General features: G+C 30.6%; 1 protein-coding gene across 3 annotated transcripts in view; it reads left to right on the top strand.

Moving 5' to 3' along the window:
• LOC143076504 (zinc transporter ZIP12-like) overlaps positions 1–18,260 on the top strand; it is a 52,846-nt gene extending 34,586 nt beyond the window's left edge. For all 3 annotated transcript variants that reach the window (XM_076252323.1, XM_076252324.1, XM_076252325.1), the window contains 3 exons: positions 936–1,088; positions 1,843–2,030; positions 17,711–18,260. In XM_076252323.1, the coding sequence (XP_076108438.1) occupies positions 936–1,088; positions 1,843–2,030; positions 17,711–17,839 (470 nt within the window). In that variant the 3' untranslated portion in view covers positions 17,840–18,260. The remainder of the gene's footprint in view (positions 1–935; positions 1,089–1,842; positions 2,031–17,710) is intronic.
• The last annotated feature ends 6,117 nt before the right edge of the window (positions 18,261–24,377 follow it).

Raw genomic sequence — 24,377 nt, 5'->3', positions numbered from 1 at the left:
TTAGAGAAAATCTGCTGTAAAAAAATTGTTCATTAGGTCAAGATCTATCTGCCCTTTAATTTTCAGACCAATCGGGCAACTTGTTGTTGGGCTGCTGCCCCTGAATTGGTAATTTTAAGAAATTTTTGCAGCTTTTGGTTATTATCTTGAATATTATTATAGATAGAGATAAACTATAAATTGCAATAATTTACAGCAAAGTAAGAGCTACAAATAAGTCAACTTGACCAAAGTGGTCAATTGAAACCCTTAATGAGTTATTGTCCTTTATAGTCAATGATTTTCTGTTTCATAAATTTGTAAATTTTTGCAAATTGTTTTCCACTGTCACTTCTAGGGTGATTTCATTAAAGATACAGATAATTGTAAGCAGCAAGATTGTTCAATAAAGTAAGATCTTCAAACACATCACCAACACCAAAACACAATTTTGTCATGAATCCATCTGTGTCCTTTGTTTAATATGCACATAGACCAAGGTGAGCGATACAGGCTCTTTAGAGCCTTTAGTTTTATGTTTTTTCTTCATAGACAGACAAAAAATAACAGTCATTCATTAAATAGATTAATGGTAGTATGTTTTTCTATCGTTTTATTTTGGACTGCGTAACTTTGAAATTAAATAATAAAAGTCCCCCGTATAACAAAATGTCTTCTCTACAAATATAGGTTCACGCCAGAATTACATTACTGTGTCTCTAAAGGAGGGTAAAAATACCAGTGTGACAGTCAAACTCTTAGATCGAAAATAAATTGACTTAAAAATAAAAAAAACAAACAAAAAATAATAGTACACAAGTCACAACACAGCAAACTAAATACTAAGCAACACGAACCCCACCAAAACATTGGGGGTGATAAAGTTCCTCAGTCAAACATTACGAATTGTTTTAACACCAGAATATTTATATTTTACATTTTGCTTGAATTCGTAGGCAATACATCTTTAGCACTTATGATTATAATTGGAGATGCAATACACAACGTTACTGATGGTCTAGCTTTAGGAGCAGCCTTTTCCAGTAGTATAGGAGAGGGAATTTCACTTACCATCGCAATATTTTGTCATGAGTTGCCACAAGAATTAGGTAAGACATTATTGTAATCCTTGTTTCGTAAAACAAATCCGTTAGAGAGCAACTATTCAACCTAAAAAAAAAGGGGAAGAGGGGTTATGTTTTTTTTCAGTCATAGTCAGAATATTTTTCTCCAGTTTTTTCAACGCTTTTTCTTTTTTTTTTAATTAATAACTATAAGGTATTTGGAAAATGTGAATTAAGAATAATTTGTTCGTCATCTGCTTGACAACAATAAATTATCATCAAGTTGGGGATCAGAGTATTTTGGAAAAAAAATATGAAGTTTAATGGTCGTTTCGTTATCAAAATGCCTGCATACAGAAACAGGATACTTTAAACAAAAAGATGATGTATTTTAATATTTGGAAAAAAATATAAAGTTGTATTATTCATGGCATTACTTTGTTTAGAAAAGAAGACCCCTTGCACCTGTAAATAACCTAAGATTATAAAATATGTTATTGAAATTTGTGTCATCATAAAAAAGACATAATAATAAAAAAGTGGTATGACTGCTAATGAGACAACTGTCAGCCAGAGACCAAATGGCATTCAAGTTATACACTATATGCCACCTAACGGCCTTCAACAATAAAAAAAAACCCATACTGCATAGTCAATAAATATAATCTGGCAATACAACGAGTCATATAATTTTGAGTGTGGATTTTTTTTTTAAATAAATGTCTTAAAAAGAACAAATTTAAGGTTATTTAAAGCTGTCGACATTTATTTATGAAGGACTCGCACTTTTTCTTTGTAGGTGATTTTGCAATATTGCTGAACAGTGGTATGTCATTTTGCAAGGCAGTATTAGCGAATTTGTTTGCATCACTGTCAGCTTTTATTGGATTTTTTGTTGGTGTACAAGTAGCAACAGACGAAACAGCCGTAAAGTGGATTTTTGCTTTCACAGCTGGGAACTTTTTATATATATCTTTAGTAGACATGGTAAGAAATATAACAATACAAGTTAGAGGTTTTGCTAGCTATAAAACCAGGTTAAACTCACCATTTTCCACCTGACAAATGCCCGTGCCAAGTCAGGGATATGGCAGTTGCAATTTTGAGCTTGAACTTTTAATTTGTCATTTGATTAAAGACTTTTCGTTTTAAATTTTCGCGAGAAGAAAACAATTTTTTTTACAAATACAACACCTTCGGTAATTAATAGATGTTTTAGCCTAAATCTGCATCTCACTACTATACTTGACGACCTCAAAGTAGTCAGTTAACTTGAACATCTATTTGTATCGGAGCCAGCCAGACAGAGGAGACTATAATTGAGAACAGTAATTGACGTCAGATCATCGATTTAGTTCTATCCCCAATATTTGCCTTTAGTCTTTCTTAACGTTTTTGGTGGAAGAAGACTTCAAGTCTTCTGAAGGCCAATGGTGCCGACTTTAAAATCACTGAAACCTCCGTATGCCGCATTCGTTTCTTTGTATTACAATTTCATAACAACTTCTGATTCCTGACACCGATTTTTACACATGATTAAGCATCTGAATCATTTAGTTTGTATTGTCCATTTGACTTCTATATATTTGCAGAAAAAAATCTTAAAAATTCATTTTTATAAATTAATAATTTTTTCCTCGATGTATGTTAATATATGATATATACGAACTCTGACTATTAATTTCATAATTTTTGGTCAATAATTAAAAAAGTTTCCCATTAGGTCTCTATGTTAATTTTATTTTTTGAAGTGTTGATTATCTGATTGAGTAAGTATAAGTAGTGTAACGGCCTTCCAACCAAAACAAAAACAACATACATGTGCTTTTAATGTTTGTTTATTTGAACCATGTGGGCAGGTTTGTTTTGCATATTATAAGAACTAAATCAAAAAAAAAGAAATGTGTCTGACAAAATTATATCTATCATAGAACATTTTCCAAATGTAAAAAAAATCATATTCTGCGCATTTTTCAGTAAAACTAAAAGGCGTCGCGCAAGTATATGGTATATATGGTTATACGCATAGCAATTTTTTTTTAATGAAAGGCGATACAAACAATTGTAGATGTAATTTAGAAGACACAAAATAGATCGTTGGTTCTAAAAGATAAATTGGCATTAGTAAATATTGCATAATTGTAATATAACGTAAGTAATACCACGTTTTAGTGAATATTTGGGAAAAAAGTCTGTTAATGGGTTCGACAAATAAAATGTGTCAGTTAAGAGTTATTTAGCCAAGACAAAGTTTAGCAAACTTTATATTTTTCCATTGAAGATGAGAATGAGATGTACCTGAGAGTAAAAAAATGAAAATACCGTGCAACAGTATCCTTTTAGTGAGAGCATTTTTATTTTGACTTTCTTTGCATTTTATTGAAGGGTGTGTCACTTCAATATAGCGTGATATGGATTGGCCGCTGGAATATGCATAAATTTATTATTAAAGTTTTCAATCAGCCTTAATTTTTTGTGTCTGTTCAACCAATCGGTTCTTTTGTTGTATTACTTAATCATATGTTGTTTATAAATCATTCTAAAGAAGTAAATGGAAAAGAATTAATGCAGCTAAATTTGGTTATCTTAAGTTTTATTTCATTTTATTCCGTTTAGTTCATTTCTACATAAGTGCAGAGGAGAACTGCAGTTGTGCGCTTGTAAAGGTCTAGCATTTGTCCCCAATTTGAGTATATCGCAATCCGTTACTGTTTCAACACCCCAACCCCATCCACACCCCTGAAACTTTATTTTGTTTGCACTTTACAAGATTTACTGAGCTATTAGATTTAGCGGTTGATATGAGGCCAAAGTTTATCGGACTCCAGTCTCAAATAACATAAGCAATACACCGTAATAAAACTGCAAAGCATATAGATGACGTTGTCTATTTCATCTAAAAATAACGAGATGTGGAATAAATGCCAAAACTGTTATAACAATCATCTAGAGGGTCTAAATAGTGAAAAGGGGTGGTTCATGTCTGTACTCTTAAACACTTTTATTTTCCTATCCTTTTTTAGCAATGCACCACTCTATATTGTCCTTATCTGTTATGCTATATTCTGCGTCTCCATCAAGATTCTCGTGTATACCATGAGGGTCCGGATTGGAGTTGTTTATTTCTGTATTCTTTTAATAATTGTTATGTCACTTTCTCTACATTTTATTTGTTTTACTCATTATTCTTTCTCTATTCTTTATATTTTACTTAGACACATTTTAAACTAACTTCATTTTAACAAGTTTAAATAAAGTAGAGCTACAAAAAACCCAAAATGCTCTGCTCTATAGATTTTCTTTCATAGATGGAGTCTGCAATATATCCATAATAAATGCACTATATCAAGTGTATTTATGTGAACACCAAGACTTTTAAACTGTTACACGTCGCAAACTTTGTTTCGAGACATGCATGATAAATCTAAATTAAAAGACAAATTTAAAAAATTTATATACTGCATACCAATGTAGGTGACAAATTGGTCTCAGTCATAACAACGAAACAGAATCCACATGATATATGCAACCATTATTGGATTAAATAAATATTACTTTGATGTAATACTTTTTGAAACCATTTTTATCAATTTTCAATGTCCATTGTTTTTTTATTGGTCGGGTTGTTGTCTCTTTGGCACATTCCCCATTTCCATTCTCAATTTTATCTAAATCTATGTTTCATTGTTCATGTGTTGTTTCCGTATATTTTCGTCTCTCGTCTTGATTCTACCCATTTCATCCGATAACACCACATATAGCAATCAAATTATACTTTTATTACCATTCATAACTCTTAACAGACCAATCAACAGACCAGGTTTTATACATCCGACCCATTAACAGACCAGTTTTTTTAATAAAAATTGATCAATGTCACCAAAAATACAGATTTTCGTGTGGATTTTTCACACAATAATAATAATATGGTAAACAAACAAAATGCCTGTCTTTTTTCGATGTTCAAAATATCTCATGCAAGTAAATTCAACCAACTTTTCATTTTGTGTACATTTTGTGTACATTTTGTGTGTGTAAAATGTGTATAGATTTATTGATGAGTAACCCGCCTTTTCATTTGATAGATTGTTTATCGAAGCTAAAAAAAAAAATTACACTACTGAATTCAGTACATTAGAATTGTTTTGTCAGACATGAATATTTGTTATGATAAAAAATATATTTAAAAAAAGTTTTTTAATGAAACATACTGAACTTGCAATGATTTTCTCTATAACACCTGATTAACAGACTTTAAACAACCCGATTAACACACAAACCGTCGATAAAGCCGCATACTCAATTTAGATTAACCGACCAATCTCTCGGTTAGCCGAGTGACGGCCGTGAGCATGACACAGCTTATACTAATAACGTAGATTATACGAACACGATATTTAAAAAAAATAAGATCCTACTTTCCACAAGTGTTTTTTTGTTAAATTTGGATCTTATCAACAGAAGAAATGCAATTCATCTTCAATTTACGAAAGCCGAGAAGGATTTTTCACAATTCAAAATTCAGAATTCAAAATTTAAAATTCAAAATTCAAAATTTAAGTTTCAAAATTCAAAACTCAAAATCCTACATTAATCTATCATGATTCCCCGCGCTTACGAAAGCCGAAAAAGATCGCACTTTACACTTTAATATACTACTGAAAGCTATTTTAGAAAGTTTGTTAAGAACACGAACCCATTAAAACAAGGCAAAGGGTCCGTTAAACATTCATAGGGATAAATCCAACTTCGCTTCACTGAAATGGAACGTTCACAATGGAAAAATTGAAATCATCACTTTTTCGTAAAGTTTAAATATGCTGGAGGTTAAGCAATCAACAACAAATCTCTTATAATAACATAGTTTTCCAACGGAAGAATTTAGTTATTAAAATATGTATAAACAAAAGACAGAGTTTGTGTATCGTTTATCAAATTCTGATAATTTAATGTTGTTATATCAACAAAATTCTTGTTAAGTTTTTGACGATTTTTCTTTATGTTATTTGGGAGTTTATGAGTCTATGATTGACCAAAGATGATACTTTTAGCATTTACTTGTGTAATTCCATTTATACTGCACTCGTTCTATTTGAGCAGTCAAAATGCGTTGACTGTATATTTCTATGTCATATACAGTCACTGACCCGATATCACTTTTCCTCATGAATATTTAAATAGAAATTGACGAAATAATATTGAATTATTCATACGACCTCTTCAACTTGTTTTTATTTCAAATGCATACAACGATGCGTGGAACGACTCACATTGTTTCTTTTGCAATTATTGTAAAAACATATTTAATATGTTAATGGTTTTTCTTTGCAACCTATAAATCATTATGTTTTATGCTTATGGTTGATATTAAGTCTATACTCAAACGATTTAGTTCACCATCGAGTTTTGGTTTCAACAGGAAAATATAAATTTCATAGTGTGTATATTTCTCCGCGAGCATGATGTGAGGCCCTTTTAAAGGGTATTTCCCTCAATATTTAAATCAAATAAATAACCTTAATTCATTACACAACAATTAAAAATGTTTGTTTTTAGATTGCGGTTTAAAGACAATAATACTCGGCACAGCCTCGCTTTCTAAGCCTCATCCTTATATCGTTGATATGTCAAGTCAATGCACTATTATTGTTTATTTATTACAAAAGCGTATTAGGGTCATTCTTTTTATGCCCCACCTACGATAGTAGAGGGGCATTATGTTTTCTGGTCTGTGCGTCCGTTCGTCCGTCCGTCCGTTCGTTCGTTCTTCCGTCTGTCCCGCTTCAGGTTAAAGTTTTTGGTCGAGGTAGTTTTTGATGAAGTTGAAATCCAATCGACTTCAAACTTGGTACACTTGTTCTCTATGATATGATCTTTCTAATTTTAATGCCAAATTAGAGATTTTACCCCAATTTCACGGTCCACTGAACATAGAAAATGATAGTGCGAGTGGGGCATTCGTGTACTGAGGACACATTCTTGTTATTTATTTTTTTCAAATTGTCGACTTTAATCTTGGAATTATCAACTTTAATCTTGCTATTTCTAACTATCATCTTGGAATTATCAATCTTGGTGGAGGGGTTAACTTCTTTTGGTATGGTTGTGCTATGTTTGTCTAAAACAATGTTTCCATGTTTATATAATATTAACTAATATATAGTACCTACAGTTATATATTAAAATTGTGACCCGCCATGACATTTTCAGGCTTAAGGCTTTAAATTAAATACGTATTTGTGAAGAAGAGATAAACACTTTCCTTAGCTTCTTTTTTTGCGGACGCCGAACTATACATTATATATAAGTTTTGAAGAAGTTTTACTTTATCGTTTGAAGTGAAAAATATTTGAATCTACATTTTTAAATGATACACAAAAAAAATCAAAATTCTTTGCTCTATAGATTTTATTTCATAAAGGGAGTCTTAAATTTATCTTACCTCCTAAACCATTCCAGGAATATGATTGGTTAAAAGCGTCCGCGTGCAAACCGTGTATATTTGATATTAGGTTAGTAGGGAGGCTGGGTTTATCTCATACACGGTTAGTAGTGGAGTTACGTCCCTTTATATTCCATATTAGGTAAGAAGGGGGCGGGGCTTATTTCATACACGGTTAGTAATGGTGTTATGTCCCTTTATAAAAACAAAACGGTACTGAGAAAAAAAAACTTAAAAGTTCCAACAGACGAAGAAATTGATGATTAAGATTGAAATAAATTCATAAAACACATTTAAACCTTAAAAGTCGTTATTGTTGGCATCTGTTTTTGTAGGATCAATGGAAGTATTTTCTTAATGCTAGTCTTAATTTCACAAGTTAAGATAGTCGGTAAGATAAATTCGTTACATAGTGTGCTAGTGACGTAATACGGTATATATGGGGTCAGTAAATTCCATATGGGGATTCGAGCTTCGCTCTCACCCCATATATACCGTATTAGGTCACTAGCACACTATGTAACTAATAATATCCATGACAAATATACCGTATCAAATGTATATAAGAGAACACCTACTTATTAACTGTTACGCGTCGCATACTATGTATAGAGAGATGCATAATAAATCTTAATTAAAAGAAGGAATTCTTAAAGCTTACTTTGACACATTTTAAACTAACTTCATTTTAACAAGTTTAAATAAAGTAGAGCTACAAAAAACCCAAAATGCTCTGCTCTATAGATTTTCTTTCATAGATGGAGTCTGCAATATATCCATAATAAATGCACTATATCAAGTGTATTTATGTGAACACCAAGACTTTTAAACTGTTACACGTCGCAAACTTTGTTTCGAGACATGCATGATAAATCTAAATTAAAAGACAAATTTAAAAAATTTATATACTGCATACCAATGTAGGTGACAAATTGGTCTCAGTCATAACAACGAAACAGAATCCACATGATATATGCAACCATTATTGAATTAAATAAATATTCCTTTGATGTAATACTTTTTGAAACCATTTTTATCAATTTTCAATGTCGCATTGTTTTTTTATGGTCGGGTTGTTGTCTCTTTGGCACATTCCCCATTTCCATTCTCAATTTTATCTAAATCTATGTTTCATTGTTCATGTGTTGTTTCCGTATATTTTCGTCTCTCGTCTTGATTCTACCCATTTCATCCGATAACACCACATATAGCAATCAAATTATACTTTTATTACCATTCATAACTCTTAACAGACCAATCAACAGACCAGGTTTTATACATCCGACCCATTAACAGACCAGTTTTTTAATAAAAATTGATTAATGTCACCAAAAATACAGATTTTCGTGTGGATTTTTCACACAATAATAATAATATGGTAAACAAACAAAATGCCTGTCTTTTTTCGATGTTCAAAATATCGCATGCAAGTAAATTCAACCAACTTTTCATTTTGTGTACATTTTGTGTACATTTTGTGTGTGTAAAATGTGTATAAATTTATTGATGAGTAACCCGCCTTTTCATTTGATAGATTGTTTATCGAAGCTAGAAAAAAAATAATTACACTACTGAATTCAGTACATTAGAATTGTTTTGTCAGACATGAATATTTTTTATGATAAAAAATATATTTAAAAAAAGTGTTTTAATGAAACATACTGAACTTGCAATGATTTTCTCTATAACACCTGATTAACAGACTTTAAACGACCCGATTAACAGACAAACCGTCGATATAGCCGCATACTCAATTTAGATTAACCGACCAATCTCTCGGTTAGCCGAGTGACGGCCGTGAGCATGACACAGCTTATACTAATAACGTAGATTATACGAACACGATATTTAAAAAAAATAAGATCCTACTTTCCACAAGTGTTTTTTTTTTTTGTTAAATTTGGATCTTATCAACAGAAGAAATGCAATTCATCTTCAATTTACGAAAGCCGAGAAGGATTTTTCACAATTCAAAATTCAAAATTCAAAATTTAAAATTCAAAATTCAAAATTCAAAATTTAAATTTCAAAATTCAAAACTCAAATATCCTACATTAATCTATCATGATTCCCCGCGCTTACGAAAGCCGAAAAAGATCGCACTTTACACTTTAATATACTACTGAAAGCTATTTTAGAAAGTTTGTTAAGAACACGAACCCATTAAAACAAGGCAAAGGGTCCGTTAAACATTCATAGGGATAAATCCAACTTCGCTTCACTGAAATGGAACGTTCACAATGGAAAAATTGAAATCATCGCTTTTTCGTAAAGTTTAAATATGCTGGAGGTTAAGCAATCAACAACAAATCTCTTATAATAACATAGTTTTCCAACGGAAGAATTTAGTTATTAAAATATGTATAAACAAAAGACAGAGTTTGTGTATCGTTTATCAAATTCTGATAATCTAATGTTGTTATATCAACAAAATTCTTGTTAAGTTTTTGACGATTTTTCTTTATGTTATTTGGGAGTTTATGAGTCTATGATTGACCAAAGATGATACTTTTAGCATTTACTTGTGTAATTCCATTTACACTGCACTCGTTCTATTTGAGCAGTCAAAATGCGTTGACTGTATATTTCTATGTCATATACAGTCACTGACCCGATATCACTTTTCCTCATGAATATTTAAATAGAAATTGACGAAATAATATTGAATTATTCATACAACCTCTTCAACTTGTTTTTGTTTCAAATGCATACAACGATGCGTGGAACGACTCACATTGTTTCTTTTGCAATTATTGTAAAAACATATTTAATATGTTAATGGTTTTTCTTTGCAACCTATAAATCATTATGTTTTATGCTTATGGTTGATATTAAGTCTATACTCAAACGATTTAGTTCACCATCGAGTTTTGGTTTCAACAGGAAAATATAAATTGCATTGTGTTGTATATTTCTCCGCGACCATGATGTGAGGCCCTTTTAAAGGGTATTTCCCTCAATATTTAAATCAAATAAATAACCTTAATGCATTACACAACAATTAAAAATGTTTTTTTTTTAGATTGCGGTTAAAAGACAATAATACTCGGCACAGCCTCGCATTTCCCCGTTTCTAAGCCTCATCCTTATATCGTTGATATGTCAAGTCAATGCACTATTATTGTCTATTTATTACAAAAGCGTATTAGGGTCATTCTTTTTATTTATTTTTTTAAATTGTCGACTTTAATCTTGGAATTATCAACTTTAATCTTGTTATTTCTAACTTTCATCTTGGAATTATCAATCTGGGTGGAGGGGTTAACTTCTTTTGGTATGGTTGTGCTATGTTTGTCTAAAACAATGTTCCCATGTTTATATAATATTAACTAATATATAGTACCTACAGTTATATATTAAAATTGTGACCCGCCATGACATTTTCAGGCTTAAGGCTTTAAATTAAATACGTATTTGTAAAGAAGAGATAAACACTTTCCTTAGCTTCTTTTTTTGCGGACGCCGAACTATACATTATATATAAATTTTGAAGAAGTTTTACTTTATCGTTTGAAGTGAATAATATTTAAATCTACATTTTTAAATGATACACAAAAAAAAAATCAAAATTCTTTGCTCTATAGATTTTATTTGATAAGGGGAGTCTTAAATATATCCATAACAAATGCACCTACTTATAAACTGTTACGCGTCGCATACTATGTATAGAGACATGCATAATAAATCTTAATTAAAAGAAGGAATTCTTAAAGCTTACTTTGACACATTTTAAACTAACTTCATTTTAACAAGTTTAAATAAAGTAGAGCTACAAAAAACCCAAAATGCTCTGCTCTATAGATTTTCTTTCATAGATGGAGTCTGCAATATATCCATAACAAATGCACTATATCAAGTGTATTTATGTGAACACCAAGACTTTTAAACTGTTACACGTCGCAAACTTTGTTTCGAGACATGCATGATAAATCTAAATTAAAAGACAAATTTAAAAAAATTATATACTGCATACCAATGTAGGTGACAAATTGGTCTCAGTCATAACAACGAAACAGAATCCACATGATATATGCAACCATTATTGGATTAAATAAATATTACTTTGATGTAATACTTTTTGAAACCATTTTTATCAATTTTCAATGTCTATTGTTTTTTTATGGTTGGGTTGTTGTCTCTTTGGCACATTCCCCATTTCCATTCTCAATTTTATCTAAATCTATGTTTCATTGTTCATGTGTTGTTTCCGTATATTTTCGTCTCTCGTCTTGATTCTACCCATTTCATCCGATAACACCACATATAGCAATCAAATTATACTTTTATTACCATTCATAACTCTTAACAGACCAATCAACAGACCAGGTTTTATACATCCGACCCATTAACAGACCAGTTTTTTAATAAAAATTGATTAATGTCACCAAAAATACAGATTTTCGTGTGGATTTTTCACACAATAATAATAATATGGTAAACAAACAAAATGCCTGTCTTTTTTCGATGTTCAAAATATCGCATGCAAGTAAATTCAACCAACTTTTCATTTTGTGTACATTTTGTGTACATTTTGTGTGTGTAAAATGTGTATAAATTTATTGATGAGTAACCCGCCTTTTCATTTGATAGATTGTTTATCGAAGCTAGAAAAAAAATAATTACACTACTGAATTCAGTACATTAGAATTGTTTTGTCAGACATGAATATTTTTTATGATAAAAAATATATTTAAAAAAAGTTTTTTAATGAAACATACTGAACTTGCAATGATTTTCTCTATAACACCTGATTAACAGACTTTAAACGACCCGATTAACAGACAAACCGTCGATATAGCCGCATACTCAATTTAGATTAACCGACCAATCTCTCGGTTAGCCGAGTGACGGTCGTGAGCATGACACAGCTTATACTAATAACGTAGATTATACGAACACGATATTTAAAAAAAATAAGATCCTACTTTCCACAAGTGTTTTTTTGTTAAATTTGGATCTTATCAACAGAAGAAATGCAATTCATCTTCAATTTACGAAAGCCGAGAAGGATTTTTCACAATTCAAAATTCAAAATTCAAAATTTAAAATTCAAAATTCAAAATTCAAAATTCAAATTTCAAAATTCAAAACTCAAAAATCCTACATTAATCTATCATGATTCCCCACGCTTACGAAAGCCGAAAAAGATCGCACTTTACACTTTAATATACTACTGAAAGCTATTTTAAAAAGTTTGTTAAGAACACGAACCCATTGAAACAAGGCAAAGGGTCCGTTAAACATTCATAGGGATAAATCCAACTTCGCTTCACTGAAATGGAACGTTCACAATGGAAAAATTGAAATCATCGCTTTTTCGTAAAGTTTAAATATGCTGGAGGTTAAGCAATCAACAACAAATCTCTTATAATAACATAGTTTTCCAACGGAAGAATTTAGTTATTAAAATATGTATAAACAAAAGACAGAGTTTGTGTATCGTTTATCAAATTCTGATAATTTAATGTTGTTATATCAACAAAATTCTTGTTAAGTTTTTGACGATTTTTCTTTATGTTATTTGGGAGTTTATGAGTCTATGATTGACGAAAGATGATACTTTTAGCATTTACTTGTGTAATTCCATTTATACTGCACTCGTTCTATTTGAGCAGTAAAAATGCGTTGACTGTATATTTCTATGTCATATACAGTCACTGACCCGATATCACTTTTCCTCATGAATATTTAAATAGAAATTGACGAAATAATATTGAATTATTCATACGACCTCTTCAACTTGTTTTTGTTTCAAATGCATACAACGATGCGTGGAACGACTCACATTGTTTCTTTTGCAATTATTGTAAAAACATATTTAATATGTTAATGGTTTTTCTTTGCAACCTATAAGTCATTATGTTTTATGCTTATGGTTGATATTAAGTCTATACTCAAACGATTTAGTTCACCATCGAGTTTTGGTTTCAACAGGAAAATATAAATTTCATTGTGTTGTATATTTCTCCGCGAGCATGATGTGAGGCCCTTTTAAAGGGTATTTCCCTCAATATTTAAATTAAATAAATAACCTTAATGCATTACACAACAATTAAAAATGTTTTTTTTTTTAGATTGCGGTTTAAAGACAATAATTCTCGGCACAGCCTCGCATTTCCCCGTTTCTAAGCCTCATCCTTATATCGTTGATATGTCAAGTCAATGCACTATTATTGACTATTTATTACAAAAGCGTATTAGGGTCATTCTTTTTATTTATTTTTTTTCAAATTGTCGACTTTAATCTTGGAATTATCAACTTTAATCTTGCTATTTCCAACTTTCATCTTGGAATTATCAATCTGGGTGGAGGGGTTAACTTCTTTTGGTATGGTTGTGCTATGTTTGTCTAAAACAATGTTCCCATGTTTATATAATATTAACTAATATATAGTACCTACAGTTATATATTAAAATTGTGACCCGCCATGACATTTTCAGGCTTAAGGCTTTAAATTAAATACGTATTTGTGAAGAAGAGATAAACACTTTCCTAAGCTTCTTTTTTTGCGGACGCCGAACTATACATTATATATAAGTTTTGAAGAAGTTTTACTTTATCGTTTGAAGTGAAAAATATTTGAATCTACATTTTTAAATGATACACAAAAAAAATCACAATTCTTTGCTCTAAAGATTTTATTTCATAAAGGGAGTCTTAAATATATCCATAACAAATGTACCGTATCAAATGCATATAAGAGAACACCTACTTATAAACTGTTACGCGTCGCATACTATGTATAGAGAGATGCATAATAAATCTTAATCAAAAGAAGGAATTCTTAAAGCTTACTTTGACACATTTTAAACTAACTTCATTTTAACAAGTTTAAATAAAGTAGAGCTACAAAAAACCCAAAATGCTCTGCTGTATAGATTTTCTTTCATAGATGGAGTCTGCAATATATCCATAATAAATGAACTATATCAATGGCATTTATGTGAACACCAAGACTTTTAAACTGTTACACGTCGCAAACTTTGTTTCGAGACATGCTTGATAAATCTAAATTAAAAGACAAATTTAAAAAAGGGAATTCATAAAGCTTACTTTGACAAATTCTAAACTAACTTCGTTTCAACAAGTTTAAATTACATGTTCTTAAATAGAGCTTAGAATTGTTTGTATTGTAGTAAATTTAATTCTTTGACATTTTATTCAAATACGCTATTGAACATTACAAAGAGCCAATAAATACAATACTTTTGTATTTTATAAATAAGTGCCTTCAATAAATAAAAGTCGTCATAGAACAGTCTCATTTTTCATACTGGTATTCGAAATGACTCGTTTCATTGCTATTACAACACATATGTCATAATAACAGTGTACGTATAGAAGCCATGGGCAAAAAGGGTACAAAACTATGCCCCTCCCATTTTAAGACAAAAATTGGAAGTAAAAAATGAAAATGAAAGAGAACAATCACTAAATTTTAGATTATTACACTACATAGAAAATATGGGTTTTTTTCTTGTTACTTTCAGAAGTTTGCCTCTCCCCTTTTCCACACACAAACTTTTTTCAAACTTATCCATTCTTATAAATGGCCTATTTCTATACGAAGGTATACACAGACAGACGTGCCGCCGTAATAATCTCAGCTACAGCGGAGGGGGCATTAATTTTAACGCTTGTCCGTCTGTACGTCCGTACGTATTCATGGGAAACTTAGAATTTTCCGCAATTTAACTTTATTTTGCCTCAAACAATGCCATGAAAACTAAGCCCATTGATAAATGGAAAAATGTTAAATTTGTCGTCTACGCGCTCTAACTTTATTTGCCTCAACCAAAAGTTATGAAAGTTACAAACAATGCTTATTACCACTTCAACAATGAGCAAACCCCATACTACATAGCAAATCATATAAAACCCCGATGTCATTATATGAAAAAGAGGACTGCTTCAAATGCCATCAGCACCACTGAACCAAAATGATACATATGCGGATACTTAGCATGTTCCAGAGAGGTATACAGCCGGTAAAAACATAAATTAAAGCTGGTACTCCAGGAATTTATTCGCATAGGAGTATTTTCAACTAATTTGACACAAAGCTTCTTTTTTTATGCCCCTTTCTGGTCTGTGCCTCGTTCGTCCGTCCGGTTAAAGTTTTTGTCGAGGTAGTTTTTGATGAAGCTGAAGTCCAATCAACTTGAAACTTAATACACATGTTCCCCGTGATATGATCTTTCTAATTTTAATGCCAAATTATAGTTTTGACCCCAATTTCATGGTCCACTGAACATAGAAAATGATAGTGCAAAGTTCAGGTTAAAGTTTTTGGTCAAGGTAGTTTTTGATGAAGTTAAAGTTACATCAACTTGAAACTTAGTACACATGTTTCCTCTGATATGATCTTTCTAATTTTAATTCCAAATTAACGTTTTGACCCCAATTTCACGGTCCACTGCACATAGAAAATGATAGTGGGAATGGGGCATCCGTGTACTATGGACACATTCTTGTTTATCTTTATTATACACAAAATTTCTGTAGCCTGTTGTACTCGCCGTTTAATTGCCTTTTTAGGAGGGAAATGATAACTTTATTTGGAAATGTTGTTTTTTAGTGCAAATCTTTTTTTATTGTTACTACCAGAAAGTTTTCTTGTGAATTTTTAATCTATAGTGTCTTTGCTAAAACAGAACCAACATTGAAAGATTAAGTTTTCAGTGTTTACTTAGAAGGTAATATTTTGACACTAGATTTTCCACTGAGAGCAATGAAAAAATCCGAAACCCCTGGGGTAATATTGATATTCAGGTACATTGCAAAACATTTTCACCAGTTTCAAAGACGGTTTCCGGTTAAAGAAATAACAGAAATGAATTAATAAATAAATCATTTAAAATTAACAGTTGAAATTTTATATTACAATCAAATATAGTATGTCAAAACTATGTAAGCATCCTCTACAATGAAAGTAAATTTGTCTTTTCGTACACAATGCGAAATGCTTAATTTCTTACAGCATAAAACTCTCAATGTGTTCCCTGTGTGGATAAAAAAAACGCTACGATCTCCATTCTTCGCCTGTCTATTCTCTAATTTGAAAATGCCTGTACCAAGTCAGGAATATGACAGTTCTTGTCCATTCGTTTTTGATGCGTTTTGTTATTTGATTTTGCCATGTGATTATGGACTTTCCGAATTGATTTTCCTCTGAGTTCAGTATTTTTGTGATTTTACTTTTTACACCTGACAATAAATCTCATTCAATACACCGAAAAATGGACGACATATTCTTTGTGTTGTATAAATGAGGATGATGCACATTCTGTATGTGTCTGTCCCAAGTCAGGCGCCTGTAATTCGGTGGTTGTCGTTTTTTACTGTCTATCAAAATTTTGTTTTCGTCTGAATTGTTTTACATTTGTCATTTTGGGGCCTGCCATAGCTGATGTGATATGGGTTTTACTCATTGATGAAGGCCGTACGGTGACCTATAGTTTTTAATTTCTGAGTCATATTAGTCTCTTGTGGAGCGTTGTCTCATTGGCAATCATACCATATCGTCTTACTTTTATATAATGAAAGATTCTCAAGTCATGAAAAGAAGAAGAAAAAAAAAACAATCGAATAAGGATTGAAGTGACACTCGATATCTCTCTCCCGGAATAAAAGTGATAACAAGAAATGTTTCACTTGTCTGACATAATGTCGGCACATATCCCTTGAAAAGTGATATAATGTTTGTCTGTGCATAATTATATTATTAATCTACGGTATATTTTATCAGATCAATTGATCAGATTAAGACAATATTTGTTGTGTTTGCATTGCAACTGCAGTAAAACAGGATTATCTTTCCTGATTTGCGAGTTTTGAATTCTGAATTATGAATGATCCTCCTCGGCTTTCGTATCAATTTTATATACTGTATTTGGAAAATACTACCAAACTGTTTGCATCATATATTCATTCCTGAATATATAAGAGACACAATTGAATATGTTTTGATATTTTATCTTGATTATACTGTATTGTATCTATTCGTCATTCGAATGAAACTGGGGAAATTATTGATTTCACACATATAAAGAACAGACATTGCTTATAAACAAACGTTCATATACTTTATGCAAATAGCATAAACCTTTTTTTAGAAAAAAAATGTATATTTTATTTGGTTTCGTCAATATATATCAATATTCTCGTAAACACACACTATTTTTTTTTTATCATATAGTGTATAGTATTCCATTTATGTTTCAGTTACCAGAGCTAGTCAGGCATGGAAGTGGAAGTATAAAGACAGTTTGTTATCACAACATTGGGATGATATTTGGCGCCTTTATTCTTGTTGTTATAGCAGTTTTTGAAGAACATATAGATGTTAATTGATATTAAGATGGTACCCAACACTTTAACTAAAATAAATTCGGCTCGTTTAATTTTCATAAAATTTTTACAAAGTATTTACTTTGACCCTTTGACAAAAATATAAAAATTTCAAAAAATTTGAACCAACCGTTTTATCACAAAAATTACACTGGTTATATAGCAGTTTTTGACAAACACTTATTTTGATCATTGAGAAGCTTAATATTCCCTTTACAACACAACGTTAATAAAACGTTTAGCTGATTTTACAGAGTTATCTTCCTGTAGTGTTAGGTACCACCTTAAGATAATGATTTAAACTTGTACATTCGGATCTTACAACTATACAGTTCATTGTCCTGGCAAATTTTTCAGTGTATCTAACTTTGTTGTAAATATTTTTCTTTTATATTACTTGTCCCATTAATCGTCGTTCGTAAAACTTTTGTTTTTCCTTTTGAAATTCATCGGAAACACAACAATCTGTCAGTCTTTTGCGATCAACGAAAATACAAATATGACAACTTCAGCCCATACAGCAAGCGTTTTGTAAATAACTTTATCAGGTACGATTATCAGGTACGATTGAAACTGAAAGTTAAGGTTCCTTTAAAGTGGCGGTCCCTTATGTGACTGACAACTAAGGTTTTGTTATAATCCTTTAGTGCATACAAAACCCATTAATGATAACATGTAATAAAGAGTTAACATATTGATAATAGAAGCAAACAATAATAAACAAAACAAAGAAGACGAAGTTTTGGACCTAAGTTTGATATGGGTTATTTACTATTGAGATACGAGTTAATTTAAGTTATGTTTTTTATTTAATCACTTTATGGTTGAACTCTCATTAATGTCTTTAAGGTGGTATGGGTGTCTTCCTCCATCTTGGATTGTAAAAAACAGAGAACCAAAGGTCCATATTTTCTATCAAGTTAGCAAAATGGGATGCAGGAATGCAGATATTTAATGTGATTTTCATTTAAAAGAACCAATTTATAAGAATATAACTTACAAATATTAATATTTTTGCAAATGTTGATTAGTTTTTATTGTTTTCAATTTTTTTAAAATTGGCATTTCAAGGGGAGGTAACTTTAAAACAGTGCATTTTCTGAAGGATTCTACAAGAAATTTTCCTATTTTGTATTTTAGCCGGAAAAAACGTACGGTGACCTTATCTTTTCTTTTGATATTCTCAAAGCATTGTCTGAAAGCTATCTTTTCCTTAAGTATTTAACAATTCTATCATTTTGTTTAGTTTCTAATCACAAAATGGTGTTTTTTCCTGTATAATCCATACAAAATGTGTTATTTTGTCACGTCCTGTAGCTTGAGAAAATGCACGGTGACCTACCATTTTTATATATTTTTCAACATATATCAATAGATACTACGTTTTGGCAAAGTATGAACAAATTCTATCATTTTTATTTTAGACTCCCATACTACCTTAACTGAAAACAATATGTATATGAATATGATGCTGTGTTTTGTTTTTATGTTTATTGCAGTTTTTTGTTTAATTAATCAGAATTGCTAAAATGATTTTTATATGAACAGATTATATTTTTTACCAATAGATACATGTTTTGCTATCAAATTTCATTTTTTTGATTCATATAAATTTGATGACGCAAAAAGTGCTTATTGTAAATGTCTTCTTTCACATCGAGTTGTATTTTTTGTGTCAGATTAAAGAATAATGTCAAGAAATCCGATCTTACTATTAAAAACAGTTCTTACCAAGCCATTTAGAAATGCATGAGTATATGTTATGCTCGATTGTATTTGTAAATATTATTCACCAAATTACAAATAGATAATATAACCTGCAAATGTATTTGTTATGGTCTTGAAATATTTTAGGTTGTTTGTTCTCAGCTGTCTCCGGTAACGTCCAATTTTCCGCAACTGTCTATCTTCATTTTTACAATAAATTTGTTTACACACAAGTGGATTTGTTTTCTATTTATTTCGATACGACATACCAATTTTAAAGTAGAATCTGCTAGCAATCTTACACAGCTACTTTTGCATAGGTACTATTTCTGTACTAAAAATATGCAGTACTGGAAATTTACTTTTAATAATTAGTACTATTTCTTTACTTTAAAACTATGGTAATATTTAGGTACTTTTATTTTACAGTACTTGATTTGCACTAAATATTTTTGTACAGAAATAATACAATATTCCATGTTTGAAAAATCATAACTTTGGGAGATTTGAAATAGAAAAATCTTACAAAATGCTGAAAAAGTAAAGGTAGTAACCAAAAATCTGTAGTACCTAAATTTCAAGTATAAATACAGTACTGTAAAATACAGGTACCTAAATATTACCATAATTTTATAGTAACACAATAGTACTGAATATTAAAAGTAAATTTCCAGTACTACAAATTTTTAGTACAGAAATAGTACCTATGCAAAAGTAGCTGTGTACAATATAAAACCTCCAATATCAATCATACAATTATACTTACATACAATGTACATTAACTTTAACCCAAATATCTAAGTAAAAGCGAATCAGAAAATATTCAAACTGATGAATCGAAGTCTAACTGATAAACGGCTTGGCAAATAACATACACTAAAACACGACAAAGAGCGCCAAAGAAAGATCAAAACAATCCTACCAAACACCGAGGTGCTTCGGGGATACCTAATCCTGTTCAATGTTTGTAACCCTTTGTGTTGTTCATGTTGGAACAAATCGGAACATATCCGTCGCCATCTGTGTAAAACCAACACAGACGATTTTTGTCGTGATGGTGTACAATAAAAGCATACTGAAATGTTTGTATAACAATTTGTGGCTTGATGAAATTTAATAACATCTAGTTCTATCATTCGAAATTGTTTCTTTCCTAGTGGGGATATGACTTATTTTGAAGAATTATTCCTAAGACGATTGTATTTAAAATCAAAATTAGAAAAAAAAACTTTAAATGACCTGCTTAAATCTAACTAATGAATATGATGGAACCTTTTCATATCAACGATTTTTTTGGTGATTTTTCTTCCTATAACGCAACATTTCAACGCTGCTTGCATGGAAGTAAATATATTCCAGTTGCTACGATATAACAGATCTTGTTGATCGTCGATAGTACATTAAAACAATACACTTCATTTCTGTGTTATATTGCAAATAGCAGTTGACTACAAAATCCAGTAATAAAGTTAAACTTTTGTCAGTATCATGTGACGTTATTTCTCTTCAAAGTTTGAGGATCGGTAGAGATGTACTTCCTTGATATTTCAGAGCTTCTAATAAGCCTCTTTAAAAACAGATTGAACTTTTTTTCTGACATAGAAATCATATTGTATCGAAAGTACTTACAACAATATCGAACTTCGAATTAAATTCACAAAGAGAAAATATGATATACTGATAATATCAACCAAAAGGTATACGTCGGGACATTTTAACTTTTTGTGCGGTGAATGTAATATGGTAATTTACATCTACTTTTGTGGAGAATGACTTTGTTATTGCAACCATCAATTTTGATAGCAGTCACAATTGCATTACAGATTAAGGCATTAGACTCTTGTCAGTGATTAGATCTCATATATCATTGTTTTGTGTATGTTTTGATTGAATGGTTCTGATGAAGATAAACTTAGAAAAAGCGCTTCGAACGTACAAAAGATATAACAAAAACGCATAAAAAATATATGTTCATAAGCATGCAAATCAATTATGTACCTCTTTAATCATGAAATAAGTTTATTAAAGAGGGTCATGTTGAAAAGATATAATAAAGTTAAGTTTAGTATTATTTTTTTCATTATTGTGAATTATAGATATGATATATTATGCAAAATGTGCAAAATTGAGACGGCAACACAACAAAACATAAAAATGACAAATTAATTATGAAATGTTATATTAGAACGTCAACAATTGACAAGTGAGTTTATTCTTTCACGACCAGTATTATCAAGTGTAATTGTTTGTACTAGGTAGCAATTGTAAATAGAATTCGTATTAAAAAGAGATTGGAAAGATACAAAAGAGACAAACAAACTAGTTTGTTGAAAAGAACTAACATTTTCATAGCAAAACAAAGTAATACCACCTTAACGCAAACTACAGTGTATTTAACACAAGATAAACAAAACTAATTACTGAACAAGACGAACCCCAACAAAAAGCCCGGGTAGATCCCATGTGCCTTCGAACGGGTAAATCTATCCTGATCCACATGGAGCACCAGTAGAGTTACTCATGTAAGTACATACCACGTGATAAGTCACATTCGAGAAAATGAAGCAGTACGATTATTGGTACATATTCGTCGTTATCTGTGAAACAGATATTTCATGTTTACCAAAGTACGATATTGAAATTGATGATGTCAATCAAGAAAATGAAGCGGTACGATTATTGATACATATTCGTCGTTATGTGTGAAACAGATATTTCATGTTTGCCAAAGTACGATATTGAAATTGATGATGTCAACTTCAACACTTGGAGCTCTTGGTTTTATAACTTGCTTGTAAGTGCAGCAACTTTCTATCAAATAAATCATGATAGGAAATATAAACATTTGTGTATAGTATCAAGTGGGATTTATATAGCACAGTGGTCTGCATTTTGTGTTGATATGAATTGTTGTTGATATGGTCATAATTAGGAAACTTTTTTCAAAATACTAGATATTTTCCAACTTAAGCTGCATTTGGCGAAGCTTTTCGGAATTTTTGTCCTCTATCTCGTATTTTATCATTTGTCATTTGAACTTTGTTAATTCGAGTACCCACTAGTGATTGCTTTGTATATAGTCGAAATGCACGAGTCCGGTTTACTTTTTTAATCCTGGTTCTTATGATCAGTTTGGTCATCACTCGTATGAGTTTGCAGTCAAAACAGGCGTGTGGCGAAAATATCTTTAATCCTGGTAAGATTGTATTCCCAATAAGCAGTCGAGCTAAGATTTTGCTTCAAAGAAATGGAACGTTCATATTGAAGAAGCTGCAATCATACATTGTGTCGTAAAAGTTTGTTATCCGCCGACCCTTGTTGTCAGTTTCTATATGTTTGTCAAACTATGAAGCAGATTTTACTGTATCGGGTTTTGTCCTTGATATGACCCTTTTATACACCAACAAACAACAACTACTGAATAACAAGGCATATTTATATTTTATGTTTTATTGAACAAAATTATAAACTAACGTATTATCCCTAAAACTTGTGGTAACGATCGAACTGTATATCAAATTTTTAAATCAAATTCTTGTTTTTTAAATGTTGCCAAGATGTACTGATGCGAAAAAAAAGTTAAAAGATTATAATTGACGATTTAACAAATAATAAGGGTTGTTAATATCATAAGTGTAGACAACAATTACATGATTTGTCTTCAAGAGTTTGTTTTGTTTTGCACAGGCTCCAAAAATCTTGACCTATTAGTGGTGTGTCGGTAATTTTGAACTGCAAAATTTATGTTTTAGATAATATTGTAATAATCCTTTAATGCACCCCATTCATCAAACAGGATGAGATGAAATTATTCAAAATAGGATCCCGATCTGACATTGCGCATTCTCTCATTTTCTCCAATACTAGGAAGGGTAAGTATTATTTGTCAATGTTATATTTCATTGCTGAGGGTTCTACAATGTAAATTTGCTTTTCCTCACAAACTATACTCTCAACGTTGCGGCAGAAATGTTTCAAGTAAAAAAATGCTTGTTCATTTTTGTTCCTAATTCTATATATGAATAATGTGATGTTATCTAGAATCTATTAATTAGCTTAACGTTCGTTCAACGTATCAATCATGCTTTCTTTCTTAAAACGAAAATAATACTTTATGCCTGTACCAAGTTAGGAGTATGACAGTTATTATCTATTCAATTGGTGCGTTTGAGCTTTTGATTTTGTCATTTGATTATGGAATTCCTGTTTTAAATTTTCCTTGGATTTGCGTATTTTTATTATTTTAGTAATACCCTTTTTATATGTTTTATGTGTGATTCAGAAGGATGAAGTTTTATTTCATATCCTTGATATCCTTGAACTATATTCAAATAATATTTTGTCATAATTTCACAGACCTTCAGCATTTACTTTTGCAAGTGAAATAGAGAAACAGATAATTTGAACCATTTAGTATCCAATGAAATTATTTGAAAACTCATTAAGTATGCCTAACAATTGTAAAAAAATAAAAGGGAAATATTTCCAAATTATGATTTTTTATTTTGATAAGGTAGCCCAACACATATATTGATTTATTTTTTTGCCTGTAAAATATGACGTAGTTTCTAAGTTCGGTGATAATTGTATCTGTTATAATTTTGTCCATTTTGTTGTACTTGGTGGGTTTTTTTTTTCAATTTAAAAAACAGATTTTTTTCGAATGTATTTGACTTAAACCTAGTTCTCTAAAATGGTTACAAGATAAAACTGATGTGTTAATTAATTTCAAATTATATATCATAATGTTTCCATTACACGACAATACTTGCACATACTACATTAACTTATTACAAACACATTGTTGACAGTTTACTTTTCCTAGGTCTTGTTT

The sequence above is a fragment of the Mytilus galloprovincialis genome, chromosome 5 (genome assembly GCF_965363235.1).
Source record: "Mytilus galloprovincialis chromosome 5, xbMytGall1.hap1.1, whole genome shotgun sequence".
NCBI lineage: Eukaryota > Metazoa > Mollusca > Bivalvia > Mytilida > Mytilidae > Mytilus > Mytilus galloprovincialis.
The sequence above is the reverse complement of the archived record's forward strand: the minus strand, read 5'-3'. Positions and strand labels throughout refer to the sequence as shown.